This window comes from Odontesthes bonariensis, chromosome 4, assembly GCF_027942865.1.
Source record: "Odontesthes bonariensis isolate fOdoBon6 chromosome 4, fOdoBon6.hap1, whole genome shotgun sequence".
Taxonomy (NCBI): Eukaryota; Metazoa; Chordata; class Actinopteri; order Atheriniformes; family Atherinopsidae; genus Odontesthes; species Odontesthes bonariensis.
Window position 1 is genome coordinate 28445946 of NC_134509.1, and position 27754 is coordinate 28473699.

The 27754-nt window shown below is 40.1% G+C and overlaps 2 protein-coding genes across 4 annotated transcripts in view; both read left to right on the forward strand.

The window, feature by feature from the left end:
* The window catches only part of rbm20 (RNA binding motif protein 20), a 49392-nt gene extending 33548 nt beyond the window's left edge, over window positions 1-15844 (forward strand). The window contains exons 2-14 of the mRNA XM_075463839.1: window positions 103-1150; window positions 1563-1627; window positions 1959-2068; window positions 2871-2971; window positions 7605-7751; window positions 8326-8457; window positions 8540-8619; window positions 8714-9410; window positions 9495-9581; window positions 9713-10295; window positions 10599-10664; window positions 12504-12625; window positions 14710-15844. Coding sequence (XP_075319954.1) covers window positions 103-1150; window positions 1563-1627; window positions 1959-2068; window positions 2871-2971; window positions 7605-7751; window positions 8326-8457; window positions 8540-8619; window positions 8714-9410; window positions 9495-9581; window positions 9713-10295; window positions 10599-10664; window positions 12504-12625; window positions 14710-14778 — 3307 coding nt within the window. The 3' untranslated portion in view covers window positions 14779-15844. The remainder of the gene's footprint in view (window positions 1-102; window positions 1151-1562; window positions 1628-1958; window positions 2069-2870; window positions 2972-7604; window positions 7752-8325; window positions 8458-8539; window positions 8620-8713; window positions 9411-9494; window positions 9582-9712; window positions 10296-10598; window positions 10665-12503; window positions 12626-14709) is intronic.
* Window positions 15845-17575: 1731 nt separating this feature from the next.
* pdcd4b (programmed cell death 4b) lies at window positions 17576-26363 on the forward strand. Of its 3 annotated transcripts, none has more exons than XM_075463841.1 (12): window positions 17576-17660; window positions 18066-18170; window positions 18376-18693; window positions 21251-21345; window positions 21526-21639; window positions 21745-21966; window positions 23251-23348; window positions 24451-24565; window positions 24737-24844; window positions 25484-25594; window positions 25691-25830; window positions 25912-26363. In XM_075463841.1, the coding sequence occupies exons 2-12, from the start codon at window positions 18128-18130 to the stop codon at window positions 25970-25972; spliced, it is 1425 nt and encodes a 474-aa protein (XP_075319956.1). In that variant the 5' UTR covers window positions 17576-17660; window positions 18066-18127; the 3' UTR covers window positions 25973-26363. The 3 variants fall into 3 exon arrangements, with proteins under 3 accessions (XP_075319956.1, XP_075319957.1, XP_075319958.1); XM_075463842.1 differs by having other exon boundaries at window positions 17600-17639; XM_075463843.1 differs by having other exon boundaries at window positions 17605-17624.
* The last annotated feature ends 1391 nt before the right edge of the window (window positions 26364-27754 follow it).

Here is a 27754-nt window from a genome sequence, read left to right on the forward strand (position 1 = left end):
AAATAACTTAACAGTTGAAGTTCAATAGTTAAGTTTCATATGGATGGTTTCAATGTATTTGCTTTTTGAGATTAATAACGTGTAATGTTTTATTCTCTGTAGCATCACTGTACCATCTTTGGAGAGTGCTGAGAATAAGGGCCTTCAGCTGGGCATCCAGCTGCCAGGCAGTGTTCAGACGGGGGCTCCGCAGCAGAACCAGCAGCTTCTCTTGACTCCTGCCAGCCTGCAGCTCGCTCAGCTCCAGGCCCAGCTTACCCTCCATCGCCTCAAACTGGCTCAGGGAGGCAACGCAGCCACTGCTGCCAGCGTTCTCAATCAGTTTCTCTCCAATGTCAACATGTCCCAGCCCCTCTTCAATCAGCTACGGACTTCGTCCACAGTTGGGAACCTGCAGGGTGCCTTCCCTACCGGAATGATAGGTTTCCCGTCGTCGAACTCAGCCATGGGGGCTTTGGTGAGTGGGGGATTCAACCAAAACCCAGGGAATGTAAGACTGAATCTTCCCTGTGGAGTGGGCACAAAGGGTCAACAAGGTGGGGACTATTGCAAAAAGTCTGGGCCAACTTACCCCTCTGACACTGACAGACGTCTTCAGTACAACTTAGTTGGTGGGACATCTGCAGCACCAGTCAGTGCTGGTGATGGACAGTACACAGTCATAAACACTCATGCAAAAAACATGACCAGAGCCGGTTTTCAGAGAGATTTATATGGGCAAGATATGTCTGGTCAACAAGCTGGGTTTTGTTCCAGTGAGCAGAAAATGAATGTTTATAACTCCACTGGACATCAGGAGCAATGGAAAGGCCATCCTGGCTTGAGTCACACTGGAAAGGTGGATATGGTTTCTAATCCTCCCACAGCGTGGTCAGCAGCTGGGCAGCCCGTTCGGCCCAGAACAGAACTGTATAACCCAGAGGAGCCAACCCCTGACCCTAAGTTGAATTGTAGTAGTGTGGTTTCCTCTCTCGGTTCAAGTGGCACGCAGGGGTTTGGAGGCTTCCAGCACCTGCATGGAAATGAGGAAACCATATCTTCAGGTACCAGGACACTTCAGCCCTATCAAGTCAATGATTACTATGCTGTCACACCCACTCAACTGCCACACCAGTGTAGCATCTGTGACAAAAAGGTCTATAATCTCAAGGTAAGTGAACTGACCAGTCAAAATAAATGGCATGTATTAATGCCTGAGGAGTTGCTTTTATGTAAATCAAATTTTACTTCCGTTATTCACCTGAAGAATAAACCATGTTGTTTTTTCTCAAAAAAGAGAACATAAGTTCGTGTTCATGTAAATAAAACAAAATTTGTGCTGACTTTGAATGATAAAAACAGGCATCTCTATCTGAAATAATCTAAAGCTGAATGGTTTTATAAGTAGAGCAGTGGATAACTAGGAAACTTATCCAGAATATTGGCTCTTTAATTGCCCCAGTCATGAGCTTACATAAGAGCTGTGTAAGAGATTCTGTGGAAGGGCAAACAGTGAGCGTCCACTGTGTTGAAGCTGTTTGAAACTATGTTTGGACACTGCATGTCTCTTTGTATGTTTTTAGGACTGGGACCAGCACGTGAAGGGAAAACTGCACCTTCAGAATCGAACTTTGTATGCACATAATAGGTGAGTTATTTGCAACTTCAAATTAATTGGCCAGAGTTTAAAGTAGGCTGCAGTGTAAAATGTTTTCCACCATTTCACTTCTCACCTTGTCTTCACAAATGGTCTATCCTCCTTTGTATATTTCCTAAGAAATGAGAGTAGTAATCAACACTATAGTTTGGTTACCAGTTCAGAGACAACCTCTCTTGAATGTTCGGGGGAATTTGTTTTCCTTTTTCCTTCTTCACAAACAGCTGTCTTAATCTTTCTATGTATATGAGCTCTGTCACAAGATATGAGAGAGCAAGGCAGGGGAGAGGCAGCTAAAATCAGCCTTCTATGATTGTTGCAGCTCAGGGGTGGCATCAGCTGGAGCTGTTCACTATGCCGTCGGCAGGCCATCTGATGGTGGCCTGAACCCCGGAGGAACGAACCCCATAGTCTGCTCTGCCTCGAGCCAAGGTAGGATCACCCATGCATCACCACCACCAGTCAAGTATGCCTGTTTTTTTGCTGCTGATGTGAGAGTAACAATTTTCTGACTGCAGAAGAGTGTGAAACTGACTATTTTAAGACATATGCAAGTGTGAGGCAACATGTTTTTATAGCTGGACACAGTGTATTTTGATCCAGTGTTTTGAAATCCTACAACACTACAGGACCAATCTAGATACTAATTTGTGTTTGTTGGGGAAATTGTAACTACTGATTCCCATGTGATTGTTACAGCAAACACAGAAAACATACAGCTTATATGTTTTCTTTGTCTACACAAGAACAAACTGAGCATCTGTTGGCTGTCACATCAACACAAAGGAGGTCTACACATCTGTCTGCTTTTGTAAATATTCCTCATGTAAGACCAAAGGAATGCATGATGAGACAGACAGCGTTAAATAGCATTTGTGACTGACCATTTTCCTGGGATGGGCAATGAGAAGTCTCAAGTTTCAATTTCATTCAGGCAGCGAAACTAGACACAACTGTTGCAAGTAAGACATCAACAGACCTCATTTTACAAAAATACACAAATAATTGTAAGTTTAGAAGGTCTTATCCAAAGTTATATATATGGCACAAGTCTTATAGTGTGACTGAACCACCAACAACAAAAAAAGTTAAGTATATAATCTTAGTAGATAATAATAATTCAATCTAATCCTGGTTCTAAATGAGGTATTTTCAACATAAAGCCATAATTACAGGGTAAATAAATGTAATTTCTTCCTCATACTAAGTACAGGTTTCACATTGTCTTCCACAGATGTATCATCAGAAACTAATACATCATACTTGCCAGCAACAGCAATGAAGACGTTCCCCATGTCAGACACAGGATTCGTCTCGCACCAGTCAGAGTCAAAGGTCAGTCAAATGATTTGTGCATTTTTTTCCCACAATTATTGGAATTATAAATCAGTTTTTTGGACAGGGTATTAAGGATACCAGAGATAAAGAGACTGCTTTTATCTTCCAACATAAATCCTTGATTGTGTTCCAAGTTACGCAGAAGTGATTAATGACTAATGAATATATTGTCTTTTTATTGACCTTTGAAGTCAGATTCTCGGTGACCATTAATGTTCTTGGGGAAGAATAACATGAGGTTTTGCTGTATTTTATCAGTGTTTCTTCCATGTATCTTTAAATATTTTGTAGCTTTGCCGCAGATCACAGCAAACAAATGAAAATGAAATTGCTATGAAATTATGGGAGTGAGACTCCCTTTTTGACAGAGGTCCAACAGCAGGAATTGTCAGGGCTTGACAACTCTTTTTCAACGGAACAGGGAGTAGTTTGATGATAGTAGTTTAATGATAGACCTGACCTAAAAAAGATAGGAAAACAATTGTTTGACCACATTCAACTCAAAGGAATCTGTAATTGAATCCCGGGAACAGAAACGTCAGTACCACCTGCTCTGTAATATAATCTGAAATCATTTTGCTTGTAAAAAATTGTTTGTTTTTGACAAGGGTTGAAAAATAGCTGCTGCTGATAGGCGTCCCTCATGAAGGAAGGTGTCTTGAAAAGGAGCAGATGACGAGTGAAGTGACAAACACCCAAAATTAGTCTCAGCAAGCCAGCAGATAGACTACAGTGGTGCATCCATGTTTCAGTCTTTGGACTTAAACATTTCAGTCTTTGGACTTAAACATGCACACGATGTCGGAGCACATATCTGTTGACTAGTATAGCAAGTGGTGTTATTTTGATTTCGCCTGAGACAATTATATTAAACACTATGAGACACCGAATTGATTAGAATAAAATACACTGCATCGTGTGCATCAGCATGTGGTTGTTTCAGCTCTTTGGTTAAACTTATCATTTTATTCAAATATAGTGTTTAATTTACAATCCTACACCTCGACAACACATAAAAAAAACCTTTCCTTATGTTTCATTCTGACCTGTTTCGTATCTCTGAATGTTTTCCACAGAAACCAAATAAAGTTCTGATCAATTTAACAAAGTTTATCTGAGGACAGAAACAACACAAGATTAACTTGCACTAAAAGAAGGGACAGAGGCGCTGAGGACACGTGTTACACACTTGTGAATATCTAGTGTTTCAAATAATTTATGCTCTTTCAGATCTGCTTTATCATTAGTCACAAAGTGTTTGTCTTACATGCAGTGCTGTCAGTTCTAGATATTCTGTAGATACATATTTCCTGTTATGAACATGAAATACGTGCAGGAAAAAAAATCATTGGGACAAAAACAATCTTATGCCATGAAATGTAAAATAAAAGTCCATCAGAGTTTGTGCAGGCAAAGCAGGAGACGGTCATAAAGCCCTGCAGCTGGATGAATGCGGCTGCTCCTGTTTCGGATGCCATTTTGTTTAAATAAGACCCCCCCATATGTACAAAGCGCCTCTTCCATGTGCGTGACTACTTTTTATATCATCCATTTGCACCTTGTGTCATTGACACAAGAATCTATTCAACAGGAGCCTTAACTCTGTGATGTTATAAGCGATTTGATTCGCTGGTTGGGTATTGACAAAGGATTTTATGGTATCAGTGTGAAAATATTTACGAGCTGCGCTACATGGGCTAATGTTAGTTGCTATAAACACACACCTGTCTAAGCAGGACATGTGGGGTTTTACTGCTTTGAAAGCCTAGTTTTGCACTGTGAGTTCTTGAGTGTGCGCCCCCCCCCTCACACACACACACACACACACACACACACACACACACACACACACACACACACACACAAATGCAACCACTTAAAATCAGTGAGATTGTTCAAAGTTTTAAATTCTTGTGTACGCACATGAAAACTTTTGGAAAGAAAGTTTAGTCAAAGATTTAATTTGCCTATGATATAAATATAAAGAAAACATGAACTACTACAACCTAGGCTCATGCATATGCTGGCATGTTTAGTTTACACCGCTGTGTCCAGAGCTACAGTTTAAAGTAACACAGTAGCCTCAAACAGCCATAAACACGGGATTAAGGTTAACCACTGCTGGGTCCACAGACCTAAGGACCCCAGGGTCACACCTCTAGAAAGCGGTATAACATTTCAGGCTAGTGAGAGATTGGTAAAGTGATCTGAGGTGGTGGCGTGTGAGCAGTCTGTGTAGGAACGTGGGGAGAAACTGTGAAACCAAACTGACCCTCTCCTCGGATCCTCCAACATGGAAGCTCCTGCTTTGTGCAAATAAACAGACGTGTTCTTAGGAGAGATTCCCGCTAATGTCAGTCAGCATGCTGTCAGTGAAAACATGAAAGCACTTTGTGAAATGGTTGTCATCAGCTACACTTTTCACCCAAGTTTGCAAAGTCAAAGTGATGTGTGTAAAGTTTTCATACTCAGTGTGAAGCTGAACAGACTGCAGCTCAGCAGGCAAAGCCCCACCTTTAATGGCTGTTGTCTGTTGAGTGTATATATATATATATATATATTACACTCAACAGTAATATATATATATATATATATATATATATGTGGGTATGTATTTTTCATTCATTTGAGGAAGCCCTGACACTGTGAGGAGTTCCTCCTTGTAAGCAGGCCATGGCATGACATAACTCTGCTGGTTTGCAGTCTTCACAAACAGCTACTGTTCAAACTGTGAGCCAACCTTGACTGTGACCGCAGTGCTGTTATCAAACTGTTTGAGCTTTCAAACACAGACAGCATCTTGCTGGTCAGGCATTAGCGACTGCAGTGAGCAACGACCAAGACTCCTGTTCTCTCTTATATTCCAAGGACATAAACAGCCTATTTCTGGATCTGTTTATTGAGCCCAACCTGCACTGACCTTTCTGTGCTCTGGTGGAAGTGGCGCTGGTACGACGCCGTTAATAGATTTATCACTCTTAAAACTGAAGTTGTTGATGTCATTTTTCCAGCCAGAAACTGTTAAGTTGTGACATAGATTCCAGTTATTGCAGTTCGCTCAGGTAACCTTTTGATTGAAGCTGTATGAACAATATCGTTCAAATATCCAGCACAGTTTGTGAAAGAAGTGTGTCTTAAAAAAGCCCCCCATAGAGAAAAACATAACTCCCTGCTTGTTGTTTTTTTTTATTTAATTTTTTTGAGTGAGTAATAGTAACTCGATTTTAGGATATATTTGTCAACAGTGCCTCACTTATGCTTCAAATTCTGATGGGTGTTCCTCAGATTATTCCAACATGAGCATTAAAGTAGCAAAGAGTTTCTCATCCCGTTTATACATTCTGCAGTTGAGTAAAGTAAAGTCTGTGTTATTGTTGAGTTTTCCCTGAACAAATTCCCTATAAAACCTGAGACCGGGCTCCTGGTTTGAAGTGGAAATAGAACCCCAGTCTGTCCCGCACATGGAACTGTCTGTCAGGTTTGTCACGAAGAGGAGGAGGGGCACTGGGAAAACTGCTGTTGTAGCACAATAGCTGCAGAAATAAGACCCCTTGATATAACATAGATCATTTACAACTGTTTTGTGCTGTGACATCTTCCCGCTGGTCTGATGCATTATTAGTTTCAATAAGAAGAAAGAAGTAGAGGAACTGGTCTGAAAAGTTAAACAACCATTGAAAGAGTCTTAGTTCAGAGGAACAGAAGACGTTTTTAAAATCTACTCTTCGTCAGCTTTCTGGTCTCTTTACTCTGCTTTGTACTCAGGAAGAGAGCTAAAAAACTCGTCAGTCATAAAGACAGATATGAAATAGCTCAGCATGCAGATGGAAAATTTGAGCTTTATGGTAAGAATAGAGGCAAACAATCTGAAAGAGTAAGACAAGAAGAGCCTCAATTATGCACTCTCCTTTCAGATTAAAAGGGAGATGGACAAATGCAGGTCACTATACTTGGCAGCCTGGAGGGAGTTGGGTTAAATGTGTGAAATGTCTGGCGCTCATCAGCTGACAAGTCTCTAAATCCAAACAAGAAAACTTTCATTATCACTACTGCACTCCTGGCAAGGTGCTATTGATAGATGGCGCCCTGTGAGATAATGTTGCAAAGAGTTAGCACATCTAAGTCAAGCTTAAACTGTGTGAGCTTGACTTAGATGTGCTGCACAGATTGAAACAACATGCAGACACCAAATGTGGGAATACATTTCATCAATTTGTATCCAGTTGAAAATTAAGTCAAGCCCAAAGTCAAGCTCCCCACCCCTAAAAAAGGTTTTCTATCACCTTTTTCTTTTATCTTTGAAATAGAAATGGAGCGACTCTTTCCCAGTGCAACAGAAATGTTTGACCAGCAGCTGTGTTCAGTGACTGCTTGTGCTCTTTATGAGGCTCTTTATGAGGCTAACGTGCATACTAAATCTGACACTGCTCAGTGGTGTTAATAACATTGTAAACATGGTATGGTTATTTGGATTTTAGCTTGGTGTAAGTTTGTTGATAAGTCTGTCCATAAGCTGTTGTCAGTGTTATTGACTCACTTCAACCAGAGGTTTTTTTTTTTTAAAGCCAGTAGATTTTTGTAAATGATCTGAAAGGCCAATGGTTGCTCAATAACCATGTTTTTGTTTCAGCCATTTCCACCCAGAAAGACGTCCGTAGGCCGCGTCGTTCACATCTGCAACCTCCCTGAAGGCACCTGCACAGAGAATGATGTCATCAATCTGGGACTACCCTTTGGCAAAGTCACTAATTACATCCTGATGCGGTCGACCCATCAGGTAGGATTATTTGATTATTATTGTTTGATAATAACTTTTTATTTATGTTGATTGTTCGATATTCCCCCTTTAAATTCCCCATTGGTAAAAAAGGCATTTACAACTAATTTGTCCAACACATAATCAATTCAACATTTTTCTCTCTTTATATTTGTAATATAAACGTTTGGATGTGATTTCAGTTCAGCTGCTTGTCAGGCATCTTTTTTCTCCTACAGCTCTTTTGAGATGCCATGTACTTTGTCATCATTTTCCCGCTGTTTAACTACCAACACTCGACAGCTCAATTATGTACCACATTTACATTTAACAGTTTGACGACATTAATATCACACGTATCAAATTTAAGGCATTCATCCTAAAATCGTTGGATTGGTTGGGACGACTAAAGCAACTGCTCTGGTGATTTATTATTGTAATGAAATGCGATACCTCGAGTGATGGTTCTCAAAGATCTTCTTGCATCCTCTCTGACATTTGAAATGTGAATTATGTTTGAGCAAATCAGCCCTGAAAGACCGAAGCTTATCAGAGTTGTATTATTGTTGATGTAAACTGTCTGTTCCACCATCAGGCATTTTTAGAGATGGCGTATGTTGAGGCAGCTCAGGCCATGGTTCAGTACTACCAACTGACTCCAGCCATGATAAACAACCAGAAACTTCTCATACGAATGTCGAAGAGGTACAAGGAGCTTCAGCTCAAGGTACAACAGAAGAAGGTAGTTTAAAAAAAGGGTTAATGAACAGTGTTTGCACTTACTAAAGTTGAATATCTTTGCTGTGTAGAAACCAGGTAAAGATGTTCAATCAATCATCCAGGATATTACCTCTCACCGCGAAAGGGATGAGATGCAAGAACTTGAACAGTAAGGCAACTTGTTCCTCTCTTCCTGTCTCAGTTGCTTACTTTTGCCCAGCAAAGTTCTCAATGATGTGATCTACCTTATCGTCTTTCTGCAGCTACATGCCAGAGAGAGCGCGCTCCCGCAGCCCCATCAGTCGCTCTCTGAGTCCTCATTCCCACAGCCCAAGTTTCACATCATGCAGCTCTGCCCACAGCCCCCCAGGGGGGCTAAGCAGGGCTCCAGAGAGAGGAAGCAATGGCCAAGGCCCCCAAAGGGGCTCTTGGGATTGGTCATCACATGTAAGAAGGGGTGAAGAGGAAAGGGAGCGGGATGATCCATGGAGAAATGGAGGCAGTGTAGATGACGATCGGCCTAATGGATGGGGAGCTGACCGTCGGAAGACCTACCAGAAACACTTGGATCATCTCAGCTTGAGATCTGCAGATGAGCGAGGAGGAGGAGGAGAATCGATGAGGGGCAACAGAGACTGGCACCAACGTTGCAGCCCTCAAGGCTCCTCCTTCCACTCTTACAGAAAAATGGATGATGATTTCTTCTCGCAGCAAGTGTACAAGTCAGACAAGCCGCTCCGACCTTCATACCTGCGACATGACGCAAAGTCGAAGAGGAGGGATGGCAGTGATTACCATGTTCGGTCGAGACATTCTGAGTTTGAGACGAACGAGAAGCAGTCATGCAGATCATCAGAAGACAAGAGGCAGAGTTCACCCGGCAGGGACAGGAGCAAAAAAACAAGTAGGAAGCACACAGCTGCAGAGAAACATGAGAGAGAAAATGCTTCTGAAAATGCTGTGAGTAACTTTTAGAGATTTATAGCTGCAGATCTGCTTTACATTCACCACATTCTTTGGCATCAAAGTATTTTGTTTTTTCAGAGTCGCCAGTCGAAAGATAAATCTGTTTCACCTCAACAAAGTAACAAGCCGAAAGAAGCTACGGAATGTAGTAAAGATGGAGACGCTGTAAGTGTGCATATTAAACCTGACATTTCACTGAGCTTAGCTTAACAGTAAACATGTCCATACATGTTTAATGCTGCTGGATTGTAGTAGTAAGAGTAGTAGAATATTTAACTATTCTCTCATTTCATTAGGAGAAGGAGTTGGAGAATGGTGAAGATACTGATGAAGAGTGTTGGTACCCTAAGAATATGGAGGAGCTGGTCACCGTTGATGAAGTGGGAGGAGAAGATGATTCAATTATTGAGCCAGACCTCCCTGAGCTAGAAGAGTTTCCATCCTGCCCAAAAGAGTCTGAAGTGGAAGAAACAATAGAGGAGCACGTACCACCACCTGCATCATCCTTGGAGGTGGAGGAGACACCTAATGAGAAATCTGAGCAGAAGCCTTGCGGGGATGCAGAGCTATGGGTAGTGACGTCTGTAACTGAAAAAGCAGGGGGTGTAACTTCTGCATCCAGTCCTGAAGCTCAGAAAACAAATCCAGCAACCTCTGAGCTACCGGTCATCAACCTCAGTGACTTCCCCACTGAGGAGTTTAAGGCTGCTTTAGAGGAGACAATCTTAGAGGATAGTAAAGTGTCTGACAATGAGCCGCCAGAAGAGCTGATGGAAAATCACATTTGTTTATCAGAGGACAATAAAACCAAAGAAGAAGAAGGGGTCATGGAAACAATTAATAATGGAGTGCAACAGAACGATGGCATTCTAAAAACAGGTACTTTTGTAAGAGGGATTATATGTTTTGTAAAGATCATATAATACAGTATAATATCTAAATGTTGTTTATGGCTTTTTTTTTATTATAATTTGTCATTTTACGTAGAAAAACTGTAATTCTTTCCCCAAAGTTACCTTATTTCCTGTGCTTGTGTTTGACTACAGCCTCAGTAAGTTGCTGTTTGAGCATTTAGTGTTTTTGTCTCTTGTTAAGTAGAGATTTAAAGAATAGGCAATATATATATGTGTATGTTCTGAGTTTTGTACTTCACAAATTACATTGTTTAAATTGTTTTCATAGAGATCGAGGCCCCTTCACCATCTCCAGAGCAAGACAAAGCTGTCAGTGAACACAGCATCCCTTTGGGTAAGTACAACACATTTAAACGCTGACTCAAATTTGAGTGGCCAAATTAAACCAAGTTATATGATTATCCAACTATTTAGAATAACAGATTTCACAAATTTGATTTAATCCTCCCAACATGTCACATGAAAAGAAAGATGTCACTTTGTATTTTGGTACTCTGCTTTTGAGTTAGAATCCAGTTGTGTAATTGACGTCCTGTCAATCTATGATAAAAACATAAATGCCTCTAAAATTCTTGAACTCATGCCAAACTCAATATCCCAATCACCTGCAGAGTTCTTTGTATAGATTACAAGTTATGGGCTATTGATAAAGTGCTTCACTGAAGTCAGCCTGGGGGACTATGTCCAACCCTGTCAACAAGACCTTCAGAACTGGGTATTACTCTCGTGGGCTATTGCTACAGGACACGTCCCTAGTGACTGCAGAGGTCAGAGTACATCCTCAAATTTCTCTCTGCTGTCTGTTGTGGAAATCTTTTCATCCATAAATGTGTATGGAACCTCTTGTGGCTACATTTGATCTTTGCTTTTGCTACGAACACAAATCAATTGCTTGAGTCAATTGGTCTTAGTCTTAAAGATAAAACATTGTCTCGTAAGCCATTATTGAAGAGACAGACAAACCTGTTTCATTAGAGGTCTGATTGACTGGTTGGGGCCACCTGCGGACCTATTTCTGTAAGCAGGTTGTGAAATGCACCCTGGAGAGATGTTTATCGTCATGAGGGTTAGATGACAGCCGAGCACAAAGTCAGCGTTTGGTCTCTGCAGCGTGGACAGTTGTGTAAGCCACACTGCAGCGTAACAACAAAAGACAACATAGCACACACAAGAACAGTGGGTGCTTTAAAATGGGTGGCAGTTTCAGCAGCAGTTGTGTGACGTTACATTCATATATCTAAATATTCAGCACTTAGTTCCCTAGACACACTGAGCAAATTGGGGAAATATGGGGTTCAGCATCTCACAATGACATGTGAAGGGGCTGGGGATAAAACCACTTTTCCAACTGAATGCTGACAGCCACAGATGTGTGTTTTTTTTAAACCTATCTTGGTGCTGTAAAAAATAATTGTCCTGATCTCTGCAGTTCATTCAGCGTTTTTATGTGCACACTTTTGATTCGCACTTAACTAACATAGAATGCCGTGGTGTCTGGGTTTTGAAATTTCTTTCTCCAAGATTGTAAAATGATTCTTTTTCCCTTTAATGTACTTATGGCTGCTTACAATTGTCATGTTGATGATTGTGGAGGTGGGTTTCTGCACTTTGAACCAGATGATTATAAGTTTGTACAACCTGTGTCGTAAGAATTAAAAACTGAAATGTCTCTTGTAGTAAAACCCAACCGTGTGATTCAGTGTATTGAGAGCCTCAGCAGAATGATGAATATTTCTTAGCAGCCCCCCTACAACACACAGAAAAATTCCTACTAGACTAGTAACTAAATTATATTTTACTGGCATATCAGAGTGCCATAAAACATTTTTAAGTATCGATTAAAATGTTGCTTCTCATATGTATGCATATTTTTTTCATTCTAATATCAAATTGGTGGACAGTCAGCAAAGCCTAATTTTGTGGTGGGAATAATGTAAAGTGGGTTCCTCATGTATGGCAGCTGAATGCCTCGTCTGTGGCCCTTTGCTGAAATCATCCCCGCCTCCCCTTCCTGTCTCTCCACTGATTGATTTGAGGCCACTACCAACCAAAAAGACCCTTAAAAAATGTTTCATCCTTGTTTTCAGTGCCAAGAACGCTGTTTGAGAACACTCATGTGTCGTACGCAGTAATATGAGACTGAATTCTTATTTTTGTGTTCACTGTCCAATAGGACTGGAGTTTATTGTACCAAGGACGGGCTTTTATTGTAAACTCTGTGGACTCTTCTATACCAGTGAGGACACTGCCAAGACCACCCACTGCCGAAGCACTGTACACTACAGGAACCTACAGGTACACACAACACCTGTTTCTGGACCTGTTTTACACATTTATGCATTTTAGTACATGAGCACACCGATCCTCACAGAGGCAAACACATAGGGTTGCATCGATGCATGATAATTGGCACTGTGTTCCTGTGCTTATCCACGGTATAAAGAAAAAATGCAAACGGATGAACAATCTCACTGTCATGTGCACATTTCCTTTTCTATTTGAATCGTATTCTTCAAATAGTGCCACATACAGCTCCATTAAAAAGTTTGTTCAGGTTTGTTTACAATTTTTTTTACTGTTTTTATGTCTTTACTGACCTTTATAACTAATAGTAATTATAAATACGGCAGTTTTCTTATCCATTATCAAATAAAGCTGGTATTTTCTGGGATGAATGTTGTACATACATTTTCTTTTCTTTTTTAAAGCACTGGTCTTATGTGGATAAATCATGATGGTGTTTTTTTAAATGGAAAGTGATGATGAATGTCAGGATCTTGTAACCCCGTCAGTAATCTAAATGACAAGCATTTATGTCACGCTTCGACCACTCGAACCACTTTGCACTGTAATCCCCATTCAACCATTTGCGCATGAAGCCCTTTTTGATCATCGGCATACACACAGTTCTCTGTCACACACGCACAGAATGATGACATATGGGAGCAAGGTTGGGGTCAGTATTTTGCCCCAGCACAATTAGACATGAGGACTGGAACAGCCAGGGATTCAACCACAACCTAGTGATTGATTGACAACCTCCTCTACAAGTGTATATATATATATATATATATATATATATATATATATGTATATACATGACTTTTCAACTTCGCCTATTTAGACCAAACCTTTGGTCAAATCTCATCGTCACACGCTCACATTCACACAAACACACAGTTCATATAAGCTGTATTAAGTTTCCAATTACTGGCCAGTCAGCACCAAGCCATCTTGCATTTCTTTCGTTCTCAGCAGCACAGCTGAAGCAAACGAGAGGTGCGTGATTCGCTCACACGGATTACATTCCAAGAGGGAAAAAACAGTTTCAAACACATGCGCTATCCATCAAACTTCTGCATATATGTATGTTCTGGTCTTTAATAGTTTGTTTTATATCGGATTTCATCACTTTTGACCAGAACATACATGATTCACTTTACTGATCTGGAATATCGAGGTAGTTTGTACGCATGGATTAGTGTGAGCAGGTGCTGATGTTTTCAATACTCAGGCTGATCATTTATGATATTATATGCAGAAATGTGTCATTTCTTGAAGCAGAGTGACTCTTTTCACTAATAGTATATCATTATTACTATATTACTATTTATGCATGACCCTCAAAATGTTTTATGTAATCATGGTAATTACTTTCCACTTACTCGTGGTGGAAGAGACTGAGCAGATGGTTGTTTGTCTCCAGTGCTGATTAAACGCACACATGTACCTGTAAAATCTGAAGCTAGAAGGGGCAACCCCCACTAAAAAGCCCCCCGACGTGCCCCTTTTTTAGCTTTTAGGACCAGATACTTGTGTACATGTCATGCATGGTGTAATATGAATTATATAAAAACAGGTAAAGAAATGGGCTTTACCATTCAGCTTTCTTGCTCTGGCCTTTCTTTGTTTAATTTCAGTGGAACTGCCTGGAGAGGCATATTGTATTATAACACATCTTTGCTAAAGAGGTCTTGGTTTTAGCTCGGATTTTGATACTGAAATTTTGATCAGTCTTCGTTAGAAAAGACTTTGGTGCTATGAGATCACATTGTTTTGTTTTTTTTATTCTAACATTACTCTGTAATCACTCACCACCAATCCTCTCCTAAACAACAAAGCTGGTGAGACGCTCCCTTTCTGAAGAGGGACATCCCATAAATAGGTGGCTGGCTTTTAAACAATGGCAACGGCTACGTACAGTATGCAGCATACGAGCGTTGAAGGTTCTGTTGTACACTGCTTCAGAGGTCAAGCAGTTTGACGCCATGCCGCGACTATCTGTGTGTCAGGCCTCACGTGGTCTCACTCTGTGGTGTTAATGTGTACGGTATATTGAGATGTACGCTGGATTGTAAAAATTCTTTCTTTTTTCACAGAAATATCTGTCCCAACTGGCAGAGGAAGGTCTGTCGGGCGCACTCGATGAACCCTCTGCTGCACATTGACAATGGATTAACCTTTTCACCTCCAGCACTGCAAACAGCAAAGAAAGATTTGCTTTTGCGTGAAGCTATAAACAACTACAACATAAAAACAACATGGCTTACAGAAGCTTAAATCTGCATGTAGAAGGATGCTATAAGGTCTTGAATTTTTCAGTTTTTTTCAATTATGTACATACTTGAAGTGAACTGTATAGTGAGGTTATAATATTTAACTGCATCATTTAATTAAAAGTATTGTTTTTCCTACAATTTTATTTAACGGCGTTGTGTGAGATCAAATTGATTTGTTGTTTTATTTACAATTATGTTTATTTGCTGAGCGGGTCATTTTCACAGTTGGGATTGTATGCGTTTAATTTAAATTTCTGTGCAAACAACACTGATGCACGTAAAGCCAAAAATGACTTAAATGTGTTGAGATGTGTCACAAGACAACACATGCAAGGTAGAGGATACAAATGCAACGTAAAAAGCACATTTGTAGCACATGTTGGTATTCATGTTTCTTCTAAATACTGAAAAAAATTGTTTCCTTTTCTTTATTGGCATTCTGTCTGCTTTTGTTTTAGTGCAGCCCAAGTTCTCAGGAGCACTGTGTCATTTTTTTTAACTCAGTTGAAAAAAAGAGGCAGATTCTCAGGTTTGTAGTCGAAAAACATTTACTGTATAAATTATAACATATATATATATATATATATATGTTGTTTGTATTTGTGGATTTCAGGCTCCAACTTTTTTTTCTGTCATCCTGTCCATGATGGTGCAGCACAATATCTGTCCAAAAAAAACTTAAATTATTATGTTTAATGATGATGAAACTATGCAAAACATGTTTTTCATACTTTTCTTTTGTTAGAATTAACTCATAAGACGTGAGCAGTCATATGTGACATCATATGTAATTCCTTAAATACAAGGCCTCAAACTGGACCCCGTGTTCATCATTCAAACATGAAGAGTGCGACCTGTTAACAGAAGCCATACTGTTTTTATATACTGTGAATATTGATCCTGGGACATCAGTACTAGTTTTATTGTCATGGATAAAGTTTTCATATCATTTCCTGATGCAAAAAATAACTAATAATAATAAAAAATAAATAATAAATAAAAAAACAAATATTGCAGTTGAGGTGGCTCGGGCATCTGGTTAGGATGCCTCCTGGACGTCTCCCTGGTGAGGTGTTCCGGGCCCGTCCCACTGGGAGGAGGCCCCGGGGAAGACCCAGAAGAGCTGGAGGAAGTGGCCGGGGACAGGGACGTCTGGGTTTCTCTGCTCAAGCTGCTGCTCCCGCGACCCGATCCACAGATAAGCGGAAGATAATGGATGGATGGATGGATGGATGGATGGATGGATGGATGGAAATATTGCAGTTGTCTCAAAGTAGCTGACACCTCTTCTATAAACCAAAATTCACATTATTCAGCTTTTGTTCACCAGTGTGCCTTTAATTAGTTTATAAATGTGGTATGAGGGCAAGATAGGACACCCAACCATTCAAGTTTGATATCAGTATGGCTGCAGCAGGACTGTTGTAAAAGAGTGCCCCCAAGTGTTGATGCAAAAACATCAATATGTGGCACCCTACAGATATTAGTTTGCAACATGTTTTACAGTCATTCCGTACCAAATCAACTAAACCATATATTACTTATCAGTGTGGTCCCAATATTGATCAATAAGTTCTGATCTTTAAAAAAGAAGCTATATCTGGTATGTATTCATAGATGTTAACATTATCCAGTCCTTTTCACAGTTTGAGCTGTCACACAAACTGTGGTTCTAAGTCTAAAGCACTTAAATCACATGTGCTTTTTCATATATATGTCGTACAACCAACAGTGCCACTACTGATCTAATTTACAGATCAGTCGGTGCCTAAAGATTATTGTGTTGTCACTACTTTCAGCTGGTCCCTGATCATCCTGTATTCTTTTCCAGCTTTGTGGACATTTTCAAATCAAATTTTTCAATTCTAATGGCAACTTGTAATCCGCAACTTTAATCATTTCTGCATGATGTAGACACACATGCAGGGTGTTCAAAACTGAGAAGGATCTGGTGTTCACGAGTAATTGTATGTGTGTAATGCTAATCCAATCAAGCTGAACTTGCAGGTGTATTCAATTTAGTTTTGAATGATCATATCTTTCCTTTCATGCACGTCAGCATATATAGATACATTCACCTTGGTTACATTGAGTGAACATGTCTTTGGGACATGAATTTTAAATATAGTCTTCGTAAAATAACATTTTTGATTGTTTAAACAAGGAAATCTTCTAACTGGTCAGCTTAGGGCAGAAAGGGACGATGTAAGTTTGCATCATAGCCCATATCATTGATACTATTCTTACTTCTGTTGTATTATTTAAATTTACAGGTCTAAAAGGAAAATTAAGACTCAACATTTTAATGTAAATCTAAAATGATTGTCCCCTTTATTCATTTGTTTAGATATGATCATATTTTCACTCTGCTTGATATTGATAGTCATGACCTAATTGTCCTGGAGGATTAACTAATCCTAATTGTTTTGATAGTCTCAATCCGTTTAAATCTTTAATATCATCACCAATGTCATAATATATTTATCCACGTCCGAGAATGGTCTGCAGTACCACAGATAAATGATAGGGGGCAGCACTTTACAATCCATACAGACCTCACAGAATTTGCGAGAAGAAAATTCCGTGTTGCTTTTTGATTGGCTGCCTGTTGAAAACACACCTCCCTTTGGCCAATCAAATTGGAAAAACACTGGTGTACGTGACTGCGTTGCTAGGTAGGTAAAACAAAAACAACGGCATTTGTGTCAGTGTTTCAAACTTGAGTACGAGACACGGTCAGTGGCGTTGCTGTGAGTTATTTGATAAGCAAAGTAGGTCAAGTTTAATGTTTTAGACGTCGTTATTGTTGGTATTTAGTCATTTCGATTGAATTTACTGACGTACACCGAGTCTGCTGACCGTTTGATGTTATACTTTACTAACGTTTGGGTTTCTAGAAGATACGTTGCGAGTTAGAAATTAAACTTAAATTTAAACGACGTATTTTTTTATGAATGTGTGAGCAATGATCGTTGAAATAAATGGTGAAATGACGTTTTAGCCCTTTACAGCCAAAGTCAGTGACGGTTAGTGCTAACGTTAGTCTTTGTTTATCAACATTGTGACAAATGAAAAGGAGGAGGGGGGGGCGTTGTGCTGCAGCACGTCTGGGCATTTAATCAACTGACGTCTGCATGTAACAATTTCCTTCTTTTTTTTTTTCTTCGACATTGCAGGTATCGTCGGCAATTCTGTTTTTGTACGTTTCTGCTTTAAAAGCTATTTTCTACTGTAAGACATGGCAGCTGACTGCGCGGCTTGGCTGAACGCAAACCCTGTTGGTAAGTGTAACACACACACACAGCGTTTAAATGCTTCATCAGCTGGATCCGATGAGGGACTTTTTCATGTGGAAGTGGTTGATTTGCTTGTTTTCTTGCACTGGCTGCTGAATCTGAGATGAAAAGCGTTTTCCTCAGTTATGCTCTGTTTAATACATACATAGTAGTATTAATGTTGTACTCATCTGGCTTTTTAATCCAACAGAGGCCGATGACCTCAGTGATTCCTTCATTTCTGGAGAGGAAGACAATGGAAGATTGGTGGTCTCAAATAAAAACATCAACAACGAGATCAATGGCAACTGGTTGTCTTCGTCCAGCAACAGCATCCATGAGGCACGTCTCAAGGCGAAAGCCAAGCGGAGGCTGAGAAAGAACTCCTCCAGGGACTCTGGAAGGGGGGACTCTCTCAGTGACAATGGGGATGCAGTTAGAGGAACCTCTGTGGCACCCACAAGTCCCAAGAGCAAGCTGCTGGACCGAAAGTCCCGGCTGGGAAAGGGCAGAGGCCTACCAAAGAAAGGTAAGAGCACTTTGTGAAATCTTTTTTAAATTATTATTATTATTTTTATTCAGTCTAAATGCTATCAGAGAGGACAAATGTATCAGATATGATTAGGGATCAAGGTTGGCCTGTTCTGGTTCTTTACCACTAGCAAGAATGTGTTGATGAAAGGAAAGGGATATGGATGTTTACATGTCTGTGCTTCAAAGGGAGTACTCTCCATCATTTTGGTTCCTGCTGTTGTCATCACATGTTGGCTTTCCAGTGAGGACCCATAAACCAATTAGTCTGTAAACAAATGGCCAGTTGATCTTGAGCAGCTCACACTCTTTAAATGTGCTCCTTTCCTGTCTTGCCATCTGCTCAGCCAAGCTTTTCTGAAAATGTCCTGATCTGGATAAAGACAAATCCTGCCGGCTTTTTCTTAAAGATTTTTTCATTTTGTGTTCTTGGTTTATTGTGCCGCCTCTCGATCGGGATGGTTTGCCATCACTGAGGGGAAAGAAATAATTCCGATATGAACCAGCAAAAAATGTCCAGACATCCTTCTGTAAAATAAGTCAGTCGCTAGAAAAAGTCACGCAGCAGTAAACTAAGGACACAAGTTGATCTGCCAAAGAATTGTCGAGAAAGAATTGAGTCACTGTTTAACAAAGACAACACTCTGATACTGAAATCAAGGCTAAAGTTAACTTCTTCTCAAAGAAACTTAATATCTGATCGTTCCAGCTGTAGCAGTCATCATTACAGATAAGTCGACAGCTTCAGTGAGCTATAAACTAAACACTGCAATTTCTGCTGCTGCATACTCACTTTTATCACTTATATTGTGTCTGATACTTTCAGCCCATAAAAAGATGGCCTTTAAGTGCAGATGGTTCATGCTGGCTTAATCGTGAACTCGAGTAATCCCTATGTTAACTTGATCACATTATGCCAGACGAGGTGGCCTGTAGGAAATATCTTTTTTTTTCTCCCCAGGATGCCCACCCGAGCTCTTCTAGAAATTAGATAAAGACAAATCCAGGTAGTCTTTTATATGTTGTAATCTGCTTTTTCAATGATTACGGTGCCAATAACATTGAGGCTAACAAAGAACTTAAGTTGTTATCTTAAGGGATATTGAGGGTAAAGTCATTTTTGGGCGCATTATTTTTACTTTGTTCTGTTTTATTTGTTTTCGTGTTGCTCAGAGTTAATTATTAATGTGTAGAGGTGTGGCTGTATTTTTATACTGTCCAACTCGGCCGATGAGGCCTTCTGATATTGTGACAATAATGTTGCAAAATGGCTCACGGTTATCACACTATTCCAGATAGTTGGTCAGATTTGAGCGTGTCAACATTTTCTGATGGTTCATCGGTCTCACGATGTGATGTAACCAGTCCGTGCCTATTAATATACTGTGTATTTCTCCAGACTGCAGTTCAGTTTAGGCACTTAACTCTTCCCATGGGCAGCAGAACTGGGGCATGTCAAGTTTATCTTGGCACAGAGTCCATTCTCTTTTCTGGTTGCATAACAAAAGAGCCATACCAGTGAATCCCTGTAATCTTCGCTCTGAGCTCTCTTGCATTAAAACTATATTCTTTGATTGATGTTTTTGTCTATTCATTTATTTTGAAGAGGCTCTCACATTTGATGAGCAAAGCTAGCAAGTTGTTTCAATGCAGGACGGATTCCCACATCGAATGTGGTATGAGCTAAATATAGTGATATGTTGGCTTGCAGGGTGGGACTAATGGAGGTTTTAAAGCATGTTTACGGGCAGCGCTGGTGCTTGGCTTCTTAAACTGTTGGCAGTCTTGTCACTGCTGAACTCAGACCCCTCAATGTTTTTTGCATCTATGCAGAAGATGTAGTTTGAGCTGCATATTCAAAGCCACTACAGTGTTGCACTGTTTGTCTACAAAGGCAGCATTACATTTAGACACATTCTTTCGGAGGTAGCTTTGTACAACGAGAGCCTTATACACACTCTGTGTTAGACATGCAAAATGTTATATGGTAGATTTGTGTGAAAATTCCCTGTATAAGTGAGGAAAATGTGCAAATATGATCAGTTATGTGGCCTGAGTAAATAAGTAGAATTCAGTGTGTTGCTTCATCACATCAGACAGATAATAACATGTTTGGTCCCCGGATTAGAATAATTGTCCATTGGGGATTGGCTGGGATTACACACACACAGATTAAAAACTGAAATAATAACCTTATTGTTATTAACATTAGTATTGTTATGATATTTTTCTTGGCAAGATTAATTTAAACATGTGTGATATTCTATCAAATCTATAGATTTATGTTGGGTGCCTGGATAGCAACTGGTTGCATTTACTTATTACTTACTTACTCTTATTGTGTGCGTTTTGAAAAATTTGCTATGATTTTTAGTAACGTTATGTTAAGATGTCCTCGAGTTCTCAGAAGCTGCTTGATAGTTTTCTTCACATAAGGTATATTTTTTTTACAACAATAACAGCTCGTGTTTCAGGTTACTAAGATATGTGGGACACCAAACTGACACCAGTCGTGATCTTGTTTCTCCCCACCATCATCTGACTGTTGTCTGCAGGTGGGGCAGGAGGAAAAGGTGTATGGGGCAGATCTGGTGAAGTATATGGACCAGCAGTGGTGGATGTAAAAGACCCCAACTATGATGAAGATCAGGTAATGACTGTAAGGTTATGGGGAGAGTGGCATGATCGAAATCTGATACAAGCCGATGCTCAGACATGTAACAAAAGCATTCTCTTTGGACTTAGTTTTAGATCACTAACAAGCATTTTATTGTCAGCTTTTAACTTTATTATGCTTCTCAAAGCCTGTGTTGTTACTGTGTTCTGACAGGAAAACTGTGTGTACGAGACCGTGGTCCCCCCGCTGGAGGAGAGGGACTTTGAAAAGACGGTCACCCCCATAGTGCAAGAGTACTTTGAACATGGAGACACAAATGAAGTTGCTGTAAGTGCTACAAAGTGTAAATCTGTGCTGGAAACAACATGTCAATGTGTTGCTGCTTCACATTCTTGAAATCTATGCCAGGCTGATGTCCTTCTCAACTTCCAGGAGCTGCTTGCAGAGCTGAATCTTGGGCCCATGCGTAGCGAGGTGCCCTCTATGGCTGTGTCCCTGGCCCTGGAGGCCAAGGCTAGCCACCGGGAGCTCACCTCCCGGCTCCTGGCTGACCTGTACAGGACTGTTCTGTCCCACAGCGACATGGAAAACTCATTTGACAAACTGCTTCGCGAGCTGCCCGATCTGGTCCTGGATACACCCGGAGCCCCTCAGGTGAGTCTCCCGAAGGTCTGGATCTGCATTTGTGTGCTTGCGTTTCTGCAAATGTGTTTTTTTTTTTTTTTGTTTTTTTTTTGTTTTTTTTTGAATGTGTGTTTGATGGAATGCTGCATTTTAATCCTAGAATGTATTTAAACTGTAGAGAGAAATGTGTTTAAACACACAAAAACAAAACAAAGTTGGGATTTAGCTCATGTTGCTGTTTCCAAAAATGTGTTCAAGCTGACAGAGCTCTGCTAAGTCTCCATCGTACATTGTTTCTCATTCATCTTTTGGAGTTTTTAGGATATGTTTTGCTTTTGTAAGCATCTGTGAAAACGAAAAAAGTGACATGCAGAAATAATTCCTGTCAGTTCTGTTAAAGAACAACACAAACAACTCATAGGCTCGGCTGCATGTTTGGTTTCTGTTGGAGGAGGTTTAACGCTGTGGGTTAGCAGAGGGGAATAACGCTGTGGTTTGATGTGTTGGTTTGTGAGAGATAGTCGGTGTGCGTGCGTGCGTAGTTGAGCTCTTTCCTTTTCAGTCTGCACAGACATGAGATCTCCAGCTATTGTCTGTCTGCACTCGTAAAATGCAAGCTCAGCAAAGGACGCTCAGATGGCTACTGGCCGTGCCCCCCCCCTCTCCCCTCCTTACATCGTCTGATTCGGTCTCACTGGTCATTTATGTCCCACTCCCTCAGCTCTCAGTGGGTTTAAAGAGGCATTATGATTCTGCCCTTCCCCCCCACTCCCCTCCCTCTTCCCTTTCAGTCAGTATTTCTCGGTTTCACACACACTCACTCCTTTTCTCCTCGTATGCCTGCCTGTCTAGCCACAGCGACAGGCCAGATGAGATGTAGTAGCCCCTTGTCTGTAGAAGAACAATGAGCAGCAATGATGCAGGCTTTGTGGAGGCCAGAAGAGCAAAGCCAGCTCTTTCGCGTCCCTAAAACATGCGCTCACACCACTGTAAACAAAGATGCACGTGCCCCAGAGGCCACTGTCAGTCAACTGTCCTGTCAGTGTTTTTGTGGCGCCTACAAACCGAAAGAATAAAAACTGTTGTCGAGTAATGTGTACTAGATTTGTTGCAGGTCGTTGTTGCTTAGCTGGAACTTTACAGCAGATATAAATCATGTCGATTTACCTCATTTATAATTCAGAGGACAGAATAAGAGATCGAGGAGGGAACAAAGTGAATTGGGTTTTTATTAAACTGCGCTCTGAACAAACTGTGCCTTGGAATGTTTTTTTTGTCATTATTTACATTTTAACCCGGATTTTTGTCTTTCAGTTGGTCGGCCAGTTCATTGCACGCGCTGTTAGTGACCAAATATTGTCCAAGAGCTACATCGAGGGCTACAAAGGCAAAGTTGACTGTGAATATGCAAGGTATGTGATTTCCTTTCTTCCTTTTTGGGTAAAGTCTTTTCACTTGTTGTTGTTTTTTTTTTTCATGCTGTTGGCATAAAAATCTTAAAACAGCGGTGCTTGAAATCAGACTTGGGACATCATCAGATGTCACAAAACATCCTAAAAGTAGATTAAAAGAACCCAGCTAAGCATTACAGGAAAAGACGTCTGTATTTATTAATGGTTTTGGGAGAAAGAAAAACCCTGAATTTCTACGGAACAACCACATCCCATCAGTGAGGCATGGTGGTGGTTGTACCATGTTCTGGGCTTGTTATGTGGCTTCAGGATCTGGACGGTTTGCCATTGCTGTTGGAACAAAAAGATGGCCTTTAATGCAGACCGTTTCATGCCGACTTAAACCTGAACTCCAGCAGTTCTTTTATACGTAAACATGATGTTGAACGAGGTAGTTTGTGGGCAGTGTTTTTTCTTTCCGCTCCCAGGATGACAAAGATAAATAATAAATGTCAGTTTTGTGTCATTTTCACTTCTTTTGTACATTTTCGTCACATCAATTTTTTCTCATTACATTGTTTCGTTAACCCCTCCCACCAAAGGGAAGAAAATTGGAGCGAAGATCCGGTGTGTAGTGTAGATAAATTCCATATAAAAGATTGAGGTAACCACTGGGTGTGAAACTTAAAGCCGAGTTCCATGATGTTCAATGATGTGAGTAGATAAATTCACGCATGCTCTGTATGCTGGTGGTCATTTTGAAAATAAATCCTTAATTGTTTATGTATTAGGCCTTAAAGATGATGTATAAGTACTTTTTCTCTAGTCAACACCACCATGCTCAAATGTGGTAAATTCTTACAAAGGAAGCCAAAAAGGCAGCAGATAAATGCTGAATTCAAGGCTTCGAAATGTCACTCTGCATACTAATTAGCATTCTCACCACGAGTGTAGCCATGGTCACTTTGCCCACTTCCTTGGTCCTGTCCAAAATGTATTTTGCATAATACAACAGCGATTGAAATAAGCAGCTGTTGATAAACTGAGTCAAAACCACTGGGAATGTAATCATCCATCAGTAAACATATTTATCTAAATTGATCTTTGCTTTTTTCCTCCTCAGGGCAGCACTAGACCGGGCAGCCGTGTTGCTGAAGATGAGTATGGGTGGGCTTCGCATAGACAACCAGTGGGGGAGTGGAGGGGGGCAGAGACCTGTCACACAGCTCATTAAGGAGGTACATATTTGAAGCAAAAATTAAGCTATACTGGTGTTAGACTGCTGCCTTCTTTTTGTGTTTGGTAGTGAAGTTGCTGTCATAAACAAGGGTTGCAATATTATTATTATACTGATTAGTTTACATTGCTGGAGGGTAATAATTTTCATTATGGATTCCCTGTCATGCCAGATGAACCTGCTGCTCAAGGAGTACATCCTATCTGGAGACAGCAAAGAGGCTGAGAGATGCCTTAGAGATCTGGAGGTTCCCCATTTCCACCACGAGTTTGTCTTCGAGGTAAATACATGGCTTAATTTAGAGAGGCGTAAAGCATATAGCTGAAATACCAAAGTAGGTGTGGCAAACTCTTTTGATTCTTTTGCAATAATGAAATTTGAAATATTATCCTATGTTTTCAAGCCACTGAAATATCCTACCTGGTTTGAGAGTAGTTTGGCATTTTTATTACTGCTGAGAACCTAGCACTGAGAGGATGAGGAAAAGTTTCTTTCCCCAGGCCATCCGTCTGCTGAACAGTGAGCGTTAAAATGGACTCCACTTCTATCCATTAATACTGTTGATAGTGTATATTTCAGATACCTTTTACATTTTCTTTTATTCTTATTTTATATATTTTATTAATTTTTATTCATATTTAATTTTAATTATCTTTTTATTGGTAGCAGGACAGGGAAGAATTTCACTGCACATTGGACTGTGTATGATTGTGTATGTGACAAATAAAACTATCTTGAGTGTAAACACCAACCATGTCCTGTCGTTTAAACTGAGGCCATATTTCAAATAACTTTGTGGGTTTTTTTGTTGTATAGAAGGTAACAACTATATGCTAGCTGATATTGCATAATAAAGATGATAAATTCTAGGGTTTGTGTTCTAATATAAAGCTGCAAAAATCTGTGTTGTTTCCCTCAGGCGATTGGGATGGTGCTGGAGTCCAAAGGGGAGAAAACATTGAAAATGGTTCTGCAGCTACTCAAGTTACTCTCTCTGTCCTCCATTATCACTGTGGACCAAATGAGAAGGGTAAGGTGCCACCTGCTGTTCACATGGAGCACTGCACCTAATTTCACCAGGCTCATTTCTTTGGTTTGATCATGCGTTTTTTCTCTTCTTTAATAGGGCTATGAAAGAGTTTACATGGACATCACTGAAATAAGCATCGATGTCCCTCGTGCATACTTAATTCTGGAGCAATTTGTTGACAAGAGCTTCGACATGGGAATCATTGGTGTGAAGTTAAGAGATCAATGTCCCTGTCGGTAAGTGTACAGATCTACTGAGACACACGCCACACATCTGTCTGACGGTGTTAATCGTGTTGTTTGTGATCTCTTTGTCAGGAACCAGAAGCAGTTCGTCAGCGAGGGAGATGCTGGTGTTGTCAAACTTGAACGATACTGAGGCCTTTTAATGTGTCAGAATTCCTGAAAAGAAGAGGACGAAACTTTTCTACTTGCGTATATTTTTCAACATAGTCGAGTAAAGTCTTCTCCCTTCTAACGGTACAATTCTGAAATTGAGGTGGGGTTAAAAGTAACTGCACTTTTGACTGAAACCGAAGTAGATCCTCTCTCTACAAGGCGTTTCTACACAACAATTTACATAAGCTATCCCTTAAAGTGCCACACCTCTCAGTGACAGTCATTCCGTGCTGTTTTGTACAGTATTTTATGTTTCACTGCCTCTCCTTTTGTGTTTTCCAAAAAAACAGTGTTTGTACAGAGACAACTGATTCCTGTCAAGAGCTTTATGAAAGTGCGAAAAATAAAGGGAGAATGTTTGTTTAATGCAATGCTGGCTCTTTAACTAGCTGCTGTTTTTGAATGCTGTGTTTGACTTTTTCCTTTTACCTGCTAAAAATCACACAAATATGTCGTTTTTGAGGGTATAAAGACGTGAGAAGAGTAGAAGAAAAAAAAAAAGGTACCAGTAGGATTAATTCCTAAAATGGTGTAAAGAGTGTTTATTTTTGTATTTGGGGAACAAAATACACGAGTATTGCTCCATGTTTGTTCATTAAATCCCTATTAAATAAGACTGTTTTTTTGAGTATCAACATTAAAACACAGTACATACACCATGGGCTACAAGTTAGTTTTGAGAGGAGGTTATTACCAGAATCTTTGTGTTATACACCAAATTATAGCTTTAATAACAAAGATCCAAATAACAGGCAACTGATCATACTAACCAACAAGACCTGTCACAGATGCAATGTTCATCAGTGACATGCTGTAGATCATGAACCAACTAAAGAAAAGCTAGACTTTTCAGAGTTAACCTCACTTCCTCTGCTTCCTTAGCGCTTCTGTCCTGAAGCTAAATGGCAGTAACTTGACTTTGTACCTATATGTCCAAACAAAAACTTTCTTGTCAGTGCCTGAAACATTGAACATGTCTCTACATAGAAACTTTCTCTTGTTCAAATCACTTGGCATCTACGGCATTTGCTCCTTTGCTGCCAGTTCCTGCTGTTTGATGGCCTCTTGAGCCTTCATCTGCATCTTCTCCAGCTTTTCAAGGGTGACTGATTTGAGTGGGAGCAACTTTGGCTTACATAAAATCATGGTAGGGACATCTTCCAAGGAAAGCTGTCCTGTGAATGTTGCCAACGCAAACGAAGAAAAAAAAAAAAGAAGTTAGAATTCTGCAACATACCAAAGCTCAGATGCAAAGATAATGAAATACTCTGCTCGACTGGTCAAATTTCCACAGGTTCAACAGCAAGAAGATCTTTTTATAAATGTGGTCGTCAGGCCCTGAACTCCTTGCCAACATAACTACCTGATAAAATAATTATCACTGACCAAAATTACATAATTATCAAAACTGCAACAAAGTCCATGGTTTAGAGCTCTAAAACAGACTGTAGACAGGGAATATGGAGCATCATTTGACCAATTGTGCAAGCTTTAGCGAATTTCTCAACATTTCACATGTTGTATTGAGCTCCACAAACATCCTTTTGTAACTGCTGAGATACAAACCTTGTTTAGGCAGAACTTCTCTGAAAATTGACTTGACCTCTGGCATTGTGTCTTTCGGGTGCGTGCTGAAATGTAAGCAAACCGTTTTTACAATAAAAACCTTTAAAAAATAATCTTACATAGATTAATGAACACAAAGTATGAAGGACAAAAGGGCTTAGGAAGACGACTCAAACATTGTATTGTTGTTGCTGCT